Raw genomic sequence first — 18526 nt, forward strand, 5'->3', positions numbered from 1 at the left:
TTGCTTTGTATTCCTTTATTACACAAAAGGCAAAATTCCTTCTATTTCACTGCTTTGTGCCTATGGTAAATTCAGAATCAAAAGTCTTGTTTATGTTCTTAACTACTTAGATTACATTAATTTTTAGCTTTAAAGGGGCATTTTTATTCCTAAAGGCAGGAAATACAAATACATACATAAATACAGCACTGATAAGTAAAGAAACTCTATACCTTAAAATTTAATTTTTTTTCAAAAGTGACAACAGTTCTCACAAAAGACTAATATTCTTACAATTAATTTTTCTAAAATCCACAGCATCAATTACCATTGCTGTTTTATCTGTAACACATTTTTTCCTTACCTCTTCATTAATATCAATAATATCTCCCACTTTCAGCTCCAGTTCGTCCTCATTTTGTGGAATGTACTCAAAAAGAACTTTACACTGACGCTTCTTGGTCTCTAAAGAAAGTAACATATAAGAAATTAGATTAAGAAAGATCATTTTTGAAAACAGTATATTTACATGCCATGTTTATAGTCATAGGACATTCTAAACAGCTAATCACAATCAGCCCTGGTTAGCTTTTTACTCCAAGCCCCACACTACAAATATTAAGGCTTCAGGCAATAAAATCTGCTTATACATCTTATCCCACCATTTACACAAAAGCAAAATATCCAAATACCCATTACCATTTTTGAGACTAAAAAAACAGACAATAAAAGACACTTGGCACAACAAATTCATCAGACAAATTCTCTAGGTTAGTGATTTTCAGACTACTTCCTAATCAAGTCTGGGAATACTACTTAAAATTAGTACTTATACGACTGTAGAAAGAAGCAGTAATATGTACAAATCTCAAATTTATTTTATCTTCTTTAATAATTTTCAGACAGCTAAAAATGAAACTCACTTATGTGAAGATAATTTTACTTTCGCTTTTCAAACAAGCTTCATTTATTCAGAAATGATAATTTATAACCATTCGGACTTGTGTTCTCAACCTTTCTCAAGCTCTACAAACAGAACTCAGACTCACTCCCATCTTCAAAAATGAATCATTAAGCAGCTATGGGTGGATGACCAGGAATAGCTGACTACTTCTTGATATTCCAAGTGTGTTTCTTAGACCAGCAGCAACAATATAACCTGGGAGCTTGTGAGATATGTACTATCTCAAGCTCCACCCCACATCTACTTAACAGGGACTGAGTAAAAAGTTCCCTCAAAATTCATATATTGAAACCCTAACACCCAATGAATTTGGCAATAGTGCCTTTGTGGAGGTAGTAAATAGGGTTAAATGAGGTCCTAAGGGTTAACACCCTAATGAGATAGGACTAGTATCCTTACAAAAGAGGAAGAGACATCAGCCAACCATTGCCCTCCCCAACCCTCCAATACAAAGGAAAGACCAAGCAAGACAACAAGGAGACAGTGGTCCTCTACAAGCCAGAAGAGGGGGCATCACCAGAAACCAACCCTGACAGCACCTTGATCTTGGACTTCTAATCGTCCAAAACTGTGAGAAGATAAATCTGATGTTTAAGCTACTAAGTCTGTGGTATTTTGCTATGGTAGCCCTAGCAGACTGAATTTTGAATCAGAGCGTGCACATTAAGAAGATCCCTCGGTGATTCTCAATCTTGTACCCAATAATTCAGTCACCCTGATCTTTAATTTCTTGAAAATGGAATACCCTATTCCATCTCACACTTCAATGTACTGTTTCTTTTGTCAAGGAACTTTACTTTCACCCATGAAGCCCACCTTCAACTCATCTTCATTTCTCAGCTTAGAAGACACTCCCAAATAGCTTTCTTTTTCTTTTTTTTTTTTTGGAGACAGAGTCTCGCTCTGTTGCCCAGGCTGGAGTACAGTGGCACAATCTCGACTCACTGCAACCTCTGCCTCCCAGGTTCAAGCGATTCTCCTGCCTCAGCCTCCTGAGTAGTTGGGATTACAGGAGAGCGCCACCACGCCTGGCTAATTTTTGTATTTTTAGTAGAGGCAGGGTTTCACCATGTTGATCAGGCTGGTCTCAAACTCCTGACCTCAGGTGATCCACCCACCTCGGCCACCCAAAGTGCTAGGATTACAGGTGTGAGCCACTGCGCCCAGCCACAAACAGCTTTCTAAATTAAATAATTTTCCTTTGTGCTACTCTAGCACCCTGTACTTACCCCCTATTTGCTTCTGCAACCTACCCAGCACCTAGCATAGTGCCTGGCTTATTCTAGATATCTGATATGGTCTATTTGTGCTGCTATAACAAAATACCTGAGACTAGGTAATGAAGATAATACAAATTTACTTCTCTCTGAGTCTGAGAAATCCAAGATCAAAGTGCCAGCAGACTTTATATCTGGTGAGAGCACTCTACATATGTCATCACATGTCAGAAGGGCAAAAAAGGACCTAAGCTAGTTCCCTCCTGCCCTTTCATAAGGCACTAACCCATTCATGACAGCACGGTCCTCATGACTCAATCATTTCTCAAAAAGATCCACCTATTAATATCACAATGGAAATTAAATTTCAACATGAATTTTGGAAAGAATCTAATTCAATCCACAGGAGTATCTGCTACGTATTTTTGAATGAATTAATAAACAAATATCTAGGTCTAACTATATGGCATCATTGTCAACCAATATTATCACAAGAGTGTCTACATTCCATCAATAGCCTATCACCAACAATCCTAACAAGATTTTTCTTAATAATTTAAATGCACACTTAAAGAACACAACTTGAGAAGAAAACACGCACACTAAAAAAAAATTAGTGATAAAACTTGAATACATAATGAGAGTAAAATATTTAATACAAAACACAAATATTTCAAAAATGAGAAAAGACAGGTTTGAACTAGAGCAAATATGGAAAGCTTCAAAGAAGAAATGATAACAGAGTTATACAATGAAATATGAGTAAGATACAAGAAGGTGGGACAGATGTGGCAGGTATTCTAGCGCAAGGAAAACAGTTTTACTAACGAAGTAGGATTTGGTGATACAACAATTCTAAGGAGAGAGGACAACAAAGGAGAATCCTAAGAAGTAATCTGGACAGGCAGAATTTCACTGCATCAAATCATGATCTTCAAATAAACTCTTTGTAAAGAAAGATGTCATGCTACAATAGAAATATCAGCTGTACTGGAAGTCAGATGACTTATGTTCTGGCACAGTTGTCATTATCTAGTTATTTCACAGAAATTCTCTAGGAATCAATTTCCTGGGCCATAAAATTACATCACGGAACTAGAAAACCACTACAGTTACTTCAGCTCCAACATTCTGTGGATCTATGACATTGTTTATCAAGACAAAAAGTAATCTAACTTCACCCCCAAAACAACAAAACAAGCACATTACATGCAACCAATAGCATGGAGAGGTACAAAACAGACATAACCATCAAGTAGATAAAATAATTGAGTCTCCAAATAAGAAAGTTACATCTGTGTAAGTCTTTTTTCCCCTTCCTAAAGCAATTAATTTGTATCTGATTTTTTATTGTAGTTTTTATAATAAAAGAAGCCAAAGAAAGTAAACAGACTGTGCGTGGAGGCTCACGCCTATAATCCCAGCACCTTGGGAGGCCGAGGCAGGCAGATCACAAGGTCAGGAGATCAAGACCATCCTGGCTAACACAGTGAAATCCCGTCTCTACCGAAAATACAAAAAATTAGCCGGGCATGGTGGTGGGTGCCTGTAGTCCCAGCTACTCGGGAGGCTGAGGCAGGAGAATGGCATGAACCTGGGAGGCGGAGCTTGCAGTGAGCTGAGATGGCGCCACTGCACTCCAGCCTGGGCAACAGAGCAAGACTACGCCTCAAAAAAAAAAAGGGAAAAAAGAAAGTAAACAATGACCATAATTTTTTAACTAACCTAGTTCAGAGTAAAATTTTTCACATTTCACCTTTCACCAGAGCTCAAGGTAAAATTTTAAGTAATTTAAATAGTTTTATGCATGCTACAGGAAAACTTCTCATCTCTTGAAATACAGAACCCCTAAATACCTTTGCAAGTTGTTCCAGTGACCTTGAGAAAATGTGTTCATTAATGTGTTATTGGCAGTTAGCACTTCATAGACAAGAGGCAAACAATCCATACTATTGAAAAGAAATGTCTATTTTGCTCAAGGTGCTCTTACAAGAATAAAATCCTTTCTATCGTCCTGATAATTTCAGACCTTTTTTAAAATGTGGTTTCTTTTTCATGAATGTTAATATCTCTTAAAATTGGACTTAAGGTGAAATGGACTACTCATTAGCCCCCACGCAGGCAAGTCAGTGAAGTTTGAGCAGCCTAGCTATATTTTACCCTAGAACTTTATTTCTTCCTCTCACACTAAGCATAATTTTTCCCAAGTAGTTTGTATTAATAGAATCAATTTGCAAAAAAAAAAAAGATTCATTTAATCAAAGGAAGGAGTCACATTAGATAAAAGCATCTAAATAGTAATTATTACCACAAACTATGAGTCATTTATTTTAAAAAGAAAAAAAATAATTCCACATTATTTCATATTTAAGTAGGGTTCACTCATAAATTGAGGTGACTGCCTATATTGAATCCATCCATTAATTTAACTGCCAGCACAATTAAGGGGGACTTTGAGATTTTCCACATTTTGAACTGCACAAAGTCAATAAATGTTAATTTCTATAACGTATCAGAACCCATGTTAAGTACAAAAAAGAAGAGGTGTCAATGAAATTAAGCCCATTTTTTAAAAAAACTGTTAACTAGTATTTTTTTTTTTTTGGACACAGGGCCTCACTCTGTCACCCAGGCAGTAGTACGAACTCTGCTCGCTGCAACCTCTGCCTCCCAGGCTCAAGCGATCCTTCCACCTCAGCCTCTCAAGTAGCTGCGACCACAGGCACTCGCCACCATGCTGGGCTAATTTTTGTATTTTGTGTGTGTATGTGTAGAGATGGGGTTTGCCATGTTACCCAGGCTGGTCCTAAACTCCTGGGCTCAAGTGATCCACCCACCTCAGCCTCCCAAAGTGCTGGGATTACAGGTGTGAGCCACCACACCCAGTTATTAACATTTTCTTATCACAAGTAACCTTTAATACTTTTCAGTTCTACCAAAAAATTGAAAAAAAACTGTTTTTTAAAAATCATTATATAAGTAAAGTTACTAACAAGGGAGAGAATAAAGGAGGTACAGCAAAGGCAGGGACATACTGCATTTCTTTCATGTACCAGCACTATTCTAAATTCTTCACATCTCCCACACAACAAAGCATTAACACTCACTATCTCATTTACCAATGAGAAAAACAGGAAATAAAAAGTTAAATAATCCATCAAAGACCACATAGCTAAAATGAGGCAAAACTAAAATTATATCCACTTCTGGAATATTATGCCCGCTTCGAAGCCTTAAATCTTTCCACTATAGTATGCTGTCTCTATCACAGATTACATAGTACTTTGACATAGCTCATATAGTCTAGTCACACTGGATTTTTACTCCCCCAAAATACCACACACTTGCTTATTTCTGTGGGTCTGCCAAAGGCTGCATTTCTTGCTTGAATGCTATTCTCCCAATCTCCATGTGCTTGTATGTCCTACCTAAAGAAGAGCTTCAATACACTTTGCTTGACAACCCCAGTACAAAATTACCTTTTCATCTAAATTATCACTGCACATGTCTCTCATACAGTTGTGAATATATAGTATAAAACACCAGAATAACTGTAAACATTTATCAAGCACTTATAATTACTTAACATGTTAATGCCTCTTACATCCTATGAGAAAATTATGACTATCTCTATTTTATAGTAAACTGATGTTCACCCCTGCTAGACTGTGAATTCTGAATCATCATCCATACCCAGCTTTATGTGGCAGATTTAATTGTTTCTCATGATCATGCTACCCACAGATATAACGGCATTTGACACACGCGAGTTCAAAAATTTCAGAAAACTTTAAGTTTAGTATTTTTAAAAAACAAAACCAAACTGTGTGAAATTTCAGACTCAGTAAAGTTACTGCCCTTGTTCTTTTTCCAATAAAACAGAAAATCTTTAATTTCTAAACGTGGGTCATCAAGAATAGTTAGGTATTTCATGTCTGAAAAATAGATGTAACTATTTAGATCAAACAAAGCTCTTAAATTATGAAACCATTTATCACTGAAGACTGTTTTTAATGTTTCCATCAAATGCTAAAATAAAAGCATACCTCAATAAGAAGTGGGAGGTTGAATGCTAAAACTTCAGAAATAACAGTAAAAGGATTTCTGACCCAGTTTTTGGTTCCAGCTGGCTCTGGGAAAAATATCTTCACTTCAGGTTCTATTAAAGCACTAAAATGTATTTAACTAGTGAATTTTTAAAATCAATTTCTTTCTCCACCAGGCGCAGTGGCTTACACCTGCAGTCCCAGCACTATGGGAGGCCGAGGCAGGTGGATCAACTGAGGTCAGGAGTTCGAGACCAGCCTGACCAACGTGGTGAAACCCTGTCTCTACTAAAACTACAAAAAGTAGCTGGGCGTGGTGGCACACGCCTATAATCCCAGCTACTTGGGAGGCTGAGGCACGATAATCACTTGAACCTGGAGGGCAGAGGGTACAGTAAGCCGAGATCATGGCACTGCACTCCATCCTGGGAGAGAAGACCAAAACTCTGTCTCAAAAAATAAATAAATAAAAATCAATGTATTTCTTCAATAAGCATATAATCAAATGTTAAGAGAAACACTGATTCAGCCATTTCACATGAATGATGAATGAATACATCATTTTCATGTAATGAAATACTCATTACATGAATACATGAATGATGTATAAATACATCATTCATATGTATCAATCAGCCATTCACACAGTTGAATCTTTTTAAAAAATTTTATCGCCCAGAGCAGTGGCTTGGGCCTGTAATCCCAGCATTTTGGGAGGCTGAGGCGGGCAGATCCCTTGAGGCCAGGTGTTTGAGACCAGCCTGGCCAAGATGGTGAAACCCCATCTCTACTAAAAATAGAAAAAATTAGCCAGGTATGGAGGCGTGTTCCTCTAATTCCAGCTACTGGGGAGGCTGAGGTTGCAGTGAGCTGAGACTGTGCCAATGATCTCCAACCTGAGACTCTGTATCCAAAAAAAAAAAAAAAAAAAAATCGTAATGCTTAGGCCATTAAGTGAAAGGCTCAAACTGTTCAAGATACTGTTTACTTTGCTGAGATGTTCTACTTAAGATACTCAAAATTTTAGAAAATCTTCATTATCACTTTCATGGAGAAACAGACAATGTGATCAGAGGTAAAGTACTATGTCTGTAGCATACTTTCAACTGATTCCATTAAAAAAGTATATGTATATAAAGATAAAGCCAATGTGACAAAATGTTAACAGCATACGCAGGTGAAGGGTATACTATGTTCACTGCACAATTATTCCTTCAACTTTTCTAGATATTTTAAATTTTTCTAAATAAAATAGAAAGTTAGAACAGCCTACCTGTTCAAGAGGGTAGGGTATTCTAACCCCGAGATGATCTGCTTATTTGAGTGAGTCTTTTTCCCCTTATCAGTCAGAATATTTCAGTGTCAAAGAGTGACCATGAACCAACATGCTCATTTTTTCAAAAGGTATGCTGCAAAGACTTATAGTCAGTGGACATAATTTGACAGTATTCAGAATGTTACTATTTTCTTCAGCACTGACTCAAAATAAGAAAGCATACGATTTGCTACCCAAATGTTTTATGGGAGTGAAGTAATGTGTAGACTGACATTCTTTCAACAAACTTTTCATGTGCAACATCATCCCTTGCAGTATAAACACTAGTGATCTATTAGTATCAATCTCAATGTATCTTTTACATTCAAAATAAGTAACTAAATGAAAAATCACTTCTGCTGTAGCATGAGTTTCCACTACTAAGGAAATTCAATTAGCAAACACTATGTATTCCCTCACTTGTGCCAAGAGATTTCATCTGGTATCGATTTCTTCCAAATGTAAAGTGAAACATCCTCCAACATTCCACACTGACTGTTAATATTCTGATGCTGAAACACGTCAATTATTTACTCTCTAAACACAATATTTTACCATTATCTTTGTGGCTGATTTTACAAGGGTGTCAGAAGTAATGTGACTTGCAACCTGTTTTTGCTCTGAGAAATGTACATTTGTTCTCTTCTCTGACTTCAGCAACGTATAGTAATCAACTTTTTCCTGTAAAGCACTATTCTATGTTTGCTCTAAAAAAAATTAATACTTCCTTGTTTTACTAAATGAGCTACCATGCTTAGTAATGGATCATAGCAAAAGTTTTCACAGCTTCATTACTACCCCAAAAAAGCCAATATACTGGAGACTAGAGAAGAACAGCTCACTAGTCCAATCCAGTTTTTGTATACTCAACATCATTACACTTATTTGAACCTCTCCTTTGTAGTTGCTTAGACAAAATTCAACACATACACAGATTCACTTTGTCTTGGCACACAGGGATTTAAACTGAACATATATATTGCAGTCTTTATACTATCAACCTTACATTAATACAATGGTTTTGGGTTTTTTAAATTAATAGTACTGGTTAGTTGTATCTGCTACTATGTAACAATACAATGAGTCACTTTTAAATAAGTGATCTATTTTGGAAATTAGAGATATGATCCAAACAGTAACAAAAAAATAATATCAAGTTTAATAAACATAAAATAATACATAAATGACAGGAAGACAAAAGCAAAAACAACCTGCATCTTGCTTTAAATGTTAGCCGAGACCAAATGACCAATTTAGTCCTTGCAGCACATGTACTTTAAAAACAAGTTATGGAAGATCCTTAGGAAAAAAAGGCCTAAGCTTCCTGGCACCAACTACATAATGATTTTTCCTTCTTACAAGAGAAAAGTATTTACATCCAGTGTTCTTATGAAAGGCAAAATTTACTGTATCCTTTCCTATTAGAAGATAAAGTGAAAAAATATTCAGAACCTTCAACTTCTTTGTCTAACCTCTACTTAAGAAAAACCCTATCACTTTATAGCTCCCTAGAGTGAAAGAAAGTTGTAAATGGATTTTACTATGGACAGAGGTCATGAAAAAACCTCCTGTGGGTTTTACTCTAAAAATTCTCCCTGAGCACAGAAATTCTATATACAGGTTCAGTTGTATGATATAAAACTGTTATTTGTCCCCCAATCCCCAAGCAGTTTCAGAATTCAACATTATCAGAACTGCTGAAACCATCCACCTTGAGGCAATAATGCTAGAAAGCAGTATATGTAATATGTAAATATCCCCTGGACATTGTATTTCCTTGAGAAACAAAGAACAAACAGAACCCCAGAATTGGTCTAAGTGTCATAAAATCTGTTTCATTTTTATGACAACCTCTTTTCATTTTATGAAAATAATCAAAGGATGATGTAATCCAAAAGTAGAGGTTTCCCCAAACTTGACAGATGACAGTGTATGAAAATAATAGATTGAGACAGAAGAGAACTCTATAAAAATTAATAATAGCCTTATAATCACAATTTGGGAAATGTATGTAAACAAAATTTCTTTATTGTAGAATATTTTGTACACGGGGATTTATACACCATAATTTCAAAGACATTAAAGTAAATGTGATTAAATACTCATTAACTATTAACCCATTTATGTCAGAGGTTGTAATTTTTTTAATTTTTGCAATCAGACCTTAGCAATGACCTCGAATAGCAGGATAGTAATAACTCCTACATTCTTAGCATTCCAATAATGGAACAATAGGTATAGATGGGTTAAACCAAATTGACCATAGTAATAAGTATGCAATGGTGGCTCACATCTGTAATCCCAGAACTTTGGGAAGCCAATGGGGACAAATCACTTGAGCCCGGGAGTTTAAGAACAGCTTAGGCAACATGACAAAACCCCATCTCTACAAAGAAAAATACAAAAATTAGCAGACATGGTGGCACGCACCTGTAGTCACAGCTACTCAGTAGACTGAGGTGGGAAAACTGCATAAGCCTGGGAAGTCAAGGGTGCAGTGAGCTGTGACTGCACCACTACAGCCTGGACAACAGAGTGACACCCTAGCTATCTCAAAAAAAAAAAAAAAATCAATCTCTGAAGGCTCTTCTGGTTTACTGTGTTAAAACATTTGCTATGTGCTCCCATAACACTGTAATTCTTTGTACATGTTTAATATTCTACACTTTTTAAATAACAGTTTCTTTTGTTTTCTGGAGCAGAGACTGGAGGGCAATGGCGGATCTCGGCTCACCTCCCGAGTTCCAACGATTCTCCTGCCTCAGCCTCCCAAGTAGCTGGGATTACAGGCAAGTGCCTCCACGCCCAGCTAATTTGTATTTTCAGTAGAGACTGGGTTTTACTATGTTGGTCAGGCTGGTCTCGAACTCCTAAGGTGATCCACGGACCTAGGCCTCCCAAAGTGCTGGGATTACAGGCGTGAGCCACTGCATCCGGCCTTAAATAACAGATTCTTTTCCAAGAACGTAAACTCTTTGAGAACAGCAATATTACCTTTTTTTTTTTCTTAACCACCTTCTCACCAACAGCAAATAAAACTCAAGAGTTTAAATGATCTTTCTGAGGTCATAAGACAGACTCAAACACTTATCTGATTTCAAATGTAACGCTCTCCTTCTTTGCCAAGTTGTTCCCCTAACATATTTACATAGTACCAAATCCTTACAAGGTAATCTGCAAGGCCAACCACCTTGGAAATGTTTATGTTCAGATGTTTAACAACTGAAGAAGAGGCACATCAAAATTCTGTATCTATGCTAAGAATCAGCAGATATTTCAGAATCCCACTAAATAAATGGTATTAAAATATAGTTAAGGTAAAATGTTAATCATTCAGTAGAGTCTGAAAGGTAAGTAAGAAAACAGAGCCTCATGCTTTAATTCATAATGATACTGATTTGTTATTGATTGTACATGACTAAAAATTAATATTGACTACACAGGGCAATAACTAGTAACAAAAGAATTTGCAGGAAGTTACTGCAGTCGTCTACAAAAGACTGAACTAATTTTTCTTAATTTAGAAACAGTTAAAAAATATCCTTCTATTTTGAAGTAATTATGCAGGAAAGGAATTATTTACATACTCTTCTTAATGTTTTTGGTTTGTGGATGTGGCTGAATTCCTCCAGCTGGAAGTCCATAGGTGCTTATTCGTTGTACAAGACTTGCTACATTCCCATGCCTTTCCCGTTTGATGGGCAAACTGTCATCCTTGAATTCTGTCTCTCTTTTAATTTCCTACAAAAGGGGAAATAAAGAGGCAACTTAAGCTATTTTTTTATATAAAATCCTCAAATGTAAAATACCAAAAAGTAGCTACAGTAATTACTATATAAATCACAATATCAATAGTTTTCAACCTTTGCTCTACTCAAACATATCTGAAGAATAAAACACATTTTGGTAACAGTGACTCATGAGTTTAAGTTTCATCAGAACTGGAGATGAAGATAAAGGAAAGACAGGCTCAAATCCCAGCCCTACCACCCACCCCAACTACAGAGAAACACTGAGATACAAAGACAAACAATAATTCAGTCAGGGGTAAACAAACTTTCTATAAAGTGCCAGATAGTAAATATTTTACAATTTGCAGACCATACACTTTCTGTTGCAACCATCAACACTGCTATGTGTGGTATAAATGCAGTCATATATTTAAATGAATGAATATAACTATGTTCCAATAAAACTTTACTTACAGGAACTAAAATTTTAATTTCAAATAATTTTATATGTCATAATATATTATCCTTTTGATTTTTTCCAACCATTTATAAAATTCTTAGCATTCTTAGCTCATGGGTCTTACAAAAACAGGTGTTATTCAGACTTGTCCTGTGGGCTGGTAGTTTGATAGTCCCTGATCTAAGTCACGGCTATAAAATAAGACATGTGAACCATTATGGAAAAGTATAAAATATTACTGAAAGACAAGAAGACAAAAACAAAGTTATGCCACGTTCAGTAACTGAAAACTCAGTATCATAAAGATATCAGTTCTCCCTTAAAATTGATGTAATATATCAATGCAATTCAAGTATATAAAAATGTTAGATTGTTTCTAAAATTATACAGAACAAAAGGCTGAGAACAGTGAAAATACTTCAAGGAAAAGAAAGCAGGAGGAGTTTTTGTTAACGAAAATACAAAGGAAAACTATAACGATACAATTAAACAATGTGCTATTGGTATAAAGACAGATATACTGATAAATGAAACAAAATAGGCAATCCATAAACAGACAAATTTGATTTAAAACAGAAAAAATGAGGAAAGATGGAACCTTAAGATACACTGTGCATGAAAAACATTCCATATTTAATAGGGAATGAAGCTGGATACCTACCTCACACAATTCATATTAAAAGTAACAATTTTAACTTGATATAGCAAGTATTATATGTGTGTGTGTGTATATATATGTATGTGTGTGTGTGTGTGTGTGTGTATACATATACTTTTTTGTTTGTTTTTCAGACAAGGTCTCCCTCTGTTACCTAGGTTGGAGTGCATGGCTCACTGCAGCCTCAACCTCCTGGGGTCAAGCAATCCTCCCACCTTGCCTCCCAAAGTACTGGGATTATGGTAGTGCGCCTCGGTAGCCAACCAAGTATATTTTTCTTAACCTTTACAATAGAATACTTCTATTTTCAAGAATTATAAATTCTTATGATTACAAAAGTATTACAGACTGTTTTAAAAGTATCTTGTGAAAAGGGATTCTTTTTTTTTTTTTTTTTGAGACAGAGTCTCACAGTCTCACTCTGTTGCCCAGGCTGGAGGGCACTGGCACAATCTCTGGTCACTGCAACCTCCACCTCCCAGGTTCAAGCAATTCTCCCACCTCAGCCTTCCAAGTAGCTGGGACTACAGGCACGCGCCACCACACCCGGCTAATTTTTGTATTTTTAGTAGAGATGGAGTTTCACCATGTTGGCTAGGCTGGTCACAAACTCCTGACCTCAGGGGATCCGCCCACCTAGACCTCCCAAAGTGCTGGGATTACAAGCATGAGCCACCATGCCCGGCCGAAAAGGATTCTTATAAAACATACTTCAAATACTTGAGAACTGATAATTTGTTATTTTTTAATACAATGCTAAATAACTATTATGTACTATAATTATTAATAGCTATATATTTTTAAAAATCAATGTGGAACAGGAAAGAATAATACTGGTAACTTATCAATTTTCAAAATTTGAGAGTTGTGCTGTTGCGGGAAAGTGAGGACCAGAGAGACCAGTATGGAGAACAGGAGGATTGTTTATTTAAGGTACGCACCGGCTTAGTGGATTCATATCCAAAAAGCTGAGCTGGTACATACCTTAAATAAACAATCCTCCTGTTTCCTTCATATCGTCTCTCCAGTTCTCAGTTTTCCGCAACAGTGCAGTGCCCAAAAGGTGTACACATTTCATTAGTAATAATTCTGATTAAGAATAAAGTGTTTTTTCTTTCAGTTTCTGCGTATTATTTTTTAAATGGCTAAATTGTTAAAATATAAACATTTATTAAGTTACTTGAATCCAACAGTAACAACAACTCTTAGGTCTTCTTTTGGTGTAGAAGCATCATGAAATAAGGACTGAGACAATAATGGTGTTGTGTAAACCAAGAAAGTTTCGGAATCTCTGGCATAGCAACTGAAAATCAGAATTCTTAAAGAAATTTTTTAGTCTTAAAAGACTAATTATCTTAGTATTATCTTAGTACGATATCAAAAAACACTTAGTACGATATCAAAAAACACTTAGTACGACTGATTATCTTACTACGATATCAAAAAACACTTTTTTTTTTTTTTTTTTTTTTTTGGTAGAGATAGCATCTTGGTATGTTGTCCAGGCTGGTCTTCAACTCCTGGGCTCAAGCAATCCTCTCTTCTTGGCCTCCCAGCGTGCTGGTACTAGTTTTGCCCAGCCAAAACCCACAAATTTTAAAATAACATTCAGTTATGTTAAAAAGGTAAAAAAGCTATTACCTTGTAAATAAGTTCTGGTGATATATATCCACAAGTACCAACCTAAATAAGACACTGAACGAATACTATTCCTTAATGAAATTCCTGGTTCAATAGACACTAAATTTATATTTGTACTACTTGAAATAGTATCGCCTGCCACAGAGGACAGGTTCAGGAGACAGACAAACTGTATACAAATCCTGGCTCCGTTGCGTTCACTTGCTGTAAAGCAATGTGAACATGATGTATGAATTCATTGCTGAAGATCTGGAACCATTTTAGGAACCTTCAATTTTCTCTGGCACATAATCATATCTAAGAATATTAGATATAATAAATCTTCTGAGGACAAAAGATACAAATAAAAGGGGGAAGCAACTTAAAAAATCTTATAGTCTACAATGAATAGAAAAAACCTCAGGTTTACAGCTTTCCAAATACATAGTGCCAACTGAGATGGTACCACAGGTACAATTTTCCTTAGACCTCAAGGCTCTAGGCAAAATTATAAATAAGGTAAAGTTTGCTGTGAGGTCCACCACCTTCTTCTCTGGAACTCCTCCGAGCTACAATCCCCTACTACTAGAAACACACACCTATACTCTCACCAACCTACTCTTTTCCCTAGTTTCTGGAAACATAGTGCCTCTACCAGACTACTCTTTGGCTATCAATTGCAATAGCAAATTTTACCTAATATAGCAAAATTTACCTAGTACCTAAGGTATTAGTAAGGCTTCCAGTGTTTATTCCCTCCTCTGCCCTTCATTCACTTTTACCTAAAGAGCCAGGAAATAGCATACATATTAACATTGCAGTGTTTATCTCCTACCAACATCACTTCCTTTCCTGACTTGGAAAATAACTTCAGGAGATGTAGTAAAAAAGAATCCTCACTTGGAAAGCAATCATGTAGAGTCAAAGCAAACTCTGAAAAACTCTGAATCTCATACTTCAAATGAGGGAAGTCACCTGCACAATAGGTAATGTCAATACAAAACCTGTCAAGAAAAAATATAATATGGATAATCTCCATATAGATAAGAATGTGCTATACTGATTGGTTTTGCTTCATAGATAAGGAGTAGGAAGTACAACAAGAGGATAAAAACTGAAATACATATGCAAATGGTGGGGGAAGCTCAAAGGGTATATCTACTCTTCATCTATTAAGATAGTCAAAGATACATAATTTTGATTGCATTAACAAAAACAACAACTAAAAAGATAATCAACAAAATTCACAAACCACTCCTTCATACTGTAATATATCCATATAGTAATCTAGTTATCATGGCTGTGGCCACTATCATGATTTGAAAACAGAAAGCAATTTACTTGTATTCCGTAGACTCAAAGGTCGCAAAGAATAATAAAAACCAGGTGAGAAGTCAAGAACTTCGTTTCATTTCTCAAATGAAACAGGCAGGTTACCTAATCACCAAATTCCTAAACACAGTAATAATTCTGCTTAAGCTAATTAAAATCTAAGGAATATACTTATTTTTAATTTAACATTCAGGATTTCCAGAAGTATGTAAAATTAGTATCTCCTACTTTACAGGAGCATAATCAGACAATATGGAAAAGTGGTATTACTAAAGAATAAGGAAAATAATGATTAAATGTTCATCTGGTATATACTGCCAACTATTTTAGCTTTGGCTAATTTTAGGCTTACATTTTAAAAAATAGTCTAGAAATGACTGATTTAGATTTTAACCTAACAAAATGGCCTACCATACTCCTGAAGTATTTCTGGTTATTTTGAATATATAAGTAATAATATATAAGGAATATCCAGGAAAAACTACTTCGAGTCATCTGATTTTCCTTTTTATTGTGATTAAATGAAACTGGGTATTCACTAAAGCACTTAAGTTCAAAGAAAAATGACCAACAAGAGAAACTGTCCTTAATATGAAATCAATACATATTGTCTAACTGTCAATAGATCAAAATCAGCAAGGAAAACAAAAATGACAGATATAGCAGGACTACTTTGAAAGTTTCTAAACTTCTCTCTGCAACTATGCTTTTTGTTACACAATAGCTCTCTACATTTTGGACAAAGGAATTTCCTATTTAAACGATTCCTCCTGCATTTAGAGAAGGCAAAAGTAGAAATGGGGTGGGAGAAGTTACATAAATTCACTGTCAATGGCATCCTACTCCTTTCCTTTTTTCTATCTAGGAATGTAATTGAGAACCAAGTGAAGTACAGTGGAAAAAAACACTTAAGAACTTTTCTCTTTATTCATTCTTTCAGATATACCACAATGATTGAAATGAAATGAAAATAACCCAATATTTTATAATGGTCACATTTTTCATAATAGTTTTGTTAATCTAAAAAATGTCATTTCCACCTTCAGGCCTAGATGAAGGTGTTTAAGAACTGCAAGAAAATGAAGGCTAATGTGTTTACAACTTCTTCTAACTGAAAAAACATCAGAGTTACATGGGAAATTCTCTCTCAAGAATGCTAGACTCCTTGAGGCCACAGATGAGAGTGACACAGCAGGCAAGTCATGCTGGGTCCAAGGAGCAAGAGCAGAAGATATCCCAGAAGCCCAGTTCTGGCACTCAACTTTCCTGATACCTAGTTTATTATTTCTACAGTAGTGACCAATCTGAAATACCTTAACAGAAACAAAATGTATTAACTCCTAAAGGGGAAAAATAAGAATTTAACTTTCCAGATTAAGTGCAAGGCAAACATTAACATGGTTTATATATAATGATGTATTGAATTTCTTGAATTTGTATTTACAGTGTGAAGAATAGTATATAAAATGGGGAAATGGTACAAATAGTTCCGTTTAAAATATTTGTTTTATAGGAAACAGTCTTTAAAGCTATCTACCAAAGTTCTAAACATGGAAGAAAGCTGAGGGAGGGTTATAAAGAAAGAAAGGTACTTTTCACAATGGATACTTCTATACTGCTTTGACTTTTATTTCAACATGTATTATTTCTGTGATTTAAAATAAAAGATTTGGTGTGCCTACAATAACAGTGTTATGTCACATTGTTACAGGGCATTTGAAAAAAGACACATATGCTGTGTGAGTACACTTCATCAAATCTAAATCCTTATATATATTTTCTAGTATTACCTATCTAAAGCATTTCTCCAACTCACTGAATATAGTCTATGTGGAATTCAGAATAGTATTATCTAAAATAAGTCACAGAATGAATTACTCTTAATATGTGTAAAAGAGTTAATGCTTTAACAGTATGTAACAGAAAACATACAATGATGTATCATCAATAACTATACACAACTTTGGCATTCTTCCAACTGTATTTTATTTTTATTTTTTACTTATTTTCAATGAAAATTTATTTCTTGCTTAAGCAACATATTCAACACAAGTGGAAATCGAGATCTGTTCTTTTTTCTAAGTAAAAATTGCATATACTTACGGTATACATCTTTTGACATATGTGTAGATAGTGAAATGATTACTACAGTCAAGCTAATTAACATCTACCATTTTCATTACAATTCCCAATTAGCAAGTAAACTTGTCTTCCATTTAATATTCCAATATCTGCAAGGTTTTCTCCCTTAATCTGTCTCCAATTAATGAAAGTAAATCAAACATCAAAATGTTCTCTAAATGAACTATTACAAAGCTAACTCTTGAACTGTTCTATTAAAGTCGCCAATACATTTCTATAAATACTGGAAAACATCACTGAGATCCATCCAAAAGATCTAACAGTTTCATAAAATAAAAGGTTTTTAAAACTAAACACCATAAAACACCAAATTGTCATTTCCTTTACTTAAATATTTCTTCTTATGAAAACTGGAATACCAACAGTCAAAAATTAAATCAGCATTCTTCTAAAAAAACAATGTGGTCTTTTTTTTAAAATGAATGAGACTTTCCAAAGTAGCTATATACATCCATCAGATTATCTTCTTATTCTTCATACTGCTAATTTTTCAAGTAGCCTAAAAAGGATTTTAATTATATCTAAAGATCTAATGTCTAATTAGTTATTTAATTTATGGAAATCTGCAAATAAACTGAAAATAAGCATTTTTAAATACAAGATAATTTTTCAAACTAACTTTTTAAAAATCTTTTTTCTAAATGAAGAGAAAAAACTTGCTAGAAATTTAGGTTGAACCAAGAAAAACATCTGAGTGATTTTTATTCATTTGTCAGCTTCCTGAAAAACTTACTGGGTAATTTTTGTTTTCTTCTTCCTGATTATATCAAAAAGTCTAACACTTTATATCAAGATCAAGAAAGTCTTCAAAAGGGATCAAAATTTCATTTTAAATTTAAAAATATAAGTAATAGCAGTTCACTTACCAGCACCTGAGACATCTTCTGTTAACATATCCACTTATTTTTTAAAGCAGCAAAATAAAAACATTATAACAGTAACAGGTTGTATAGTAAGTGGTACCACCTCCAGGATCACTACAAAGCACACAAAAACAAACTGCTTCACTATTCACAGACTGAATCCCCTTATCCACAAATACTGTCCTGCTAACATTCTTTT

At 34.9% G+C, this 18526-nt stretch overlaps 1 protein-coding gene across 2 annotated transcripts in view; it reads right to left on the bottom strand.

Moving 5' to 3' along the window:
• CD2A (CD2 associated protein) overlaps positions 1-18526 on the bottom strand; it is a 151207-nt gene that overhangs the window by 85302 nt on the left and 47379 nt on the right. The window contains exons 1-3 of one of the 2 annotated variants that reach the window (XM_011756889.3): positions 18331-18425; positions 11109-11262; positions 344-444 (exon numbers count right to left, since the gene is read on the bottom strand). In XM_011756889.3, coding sequence (XP_011755191.1) covers positions 344-444; positions 11109-11262; positions 18331-18345 — 270 coding nt within the window. In that variant the 5' untranslated portion in view covers positions 18346-18425. Of the gene's footprint in view, positions 1-343; positions 445-11108; positions 11263-18330; positions 18426-18526 lie in introns of those variants that run through there. The other variant, XM_011756888.3, reaches the window with a different exon arrangement.

The sequence above is a fragment of the Macaca nemestrina genome, chromosome 5 (assembly GCF_043159975.1).
Source record: "Macaca nemestrina isolate mMacNem1 chromosome 5, mMacNem.hap1, whole genome shotgun sequence".
Classification (NCBI taxonomy): Eukaryota; Metazoa; Chordata; class Mammalia; order Primates; family Cercopithecidae; genus Macaca; species Macaca nemestrina.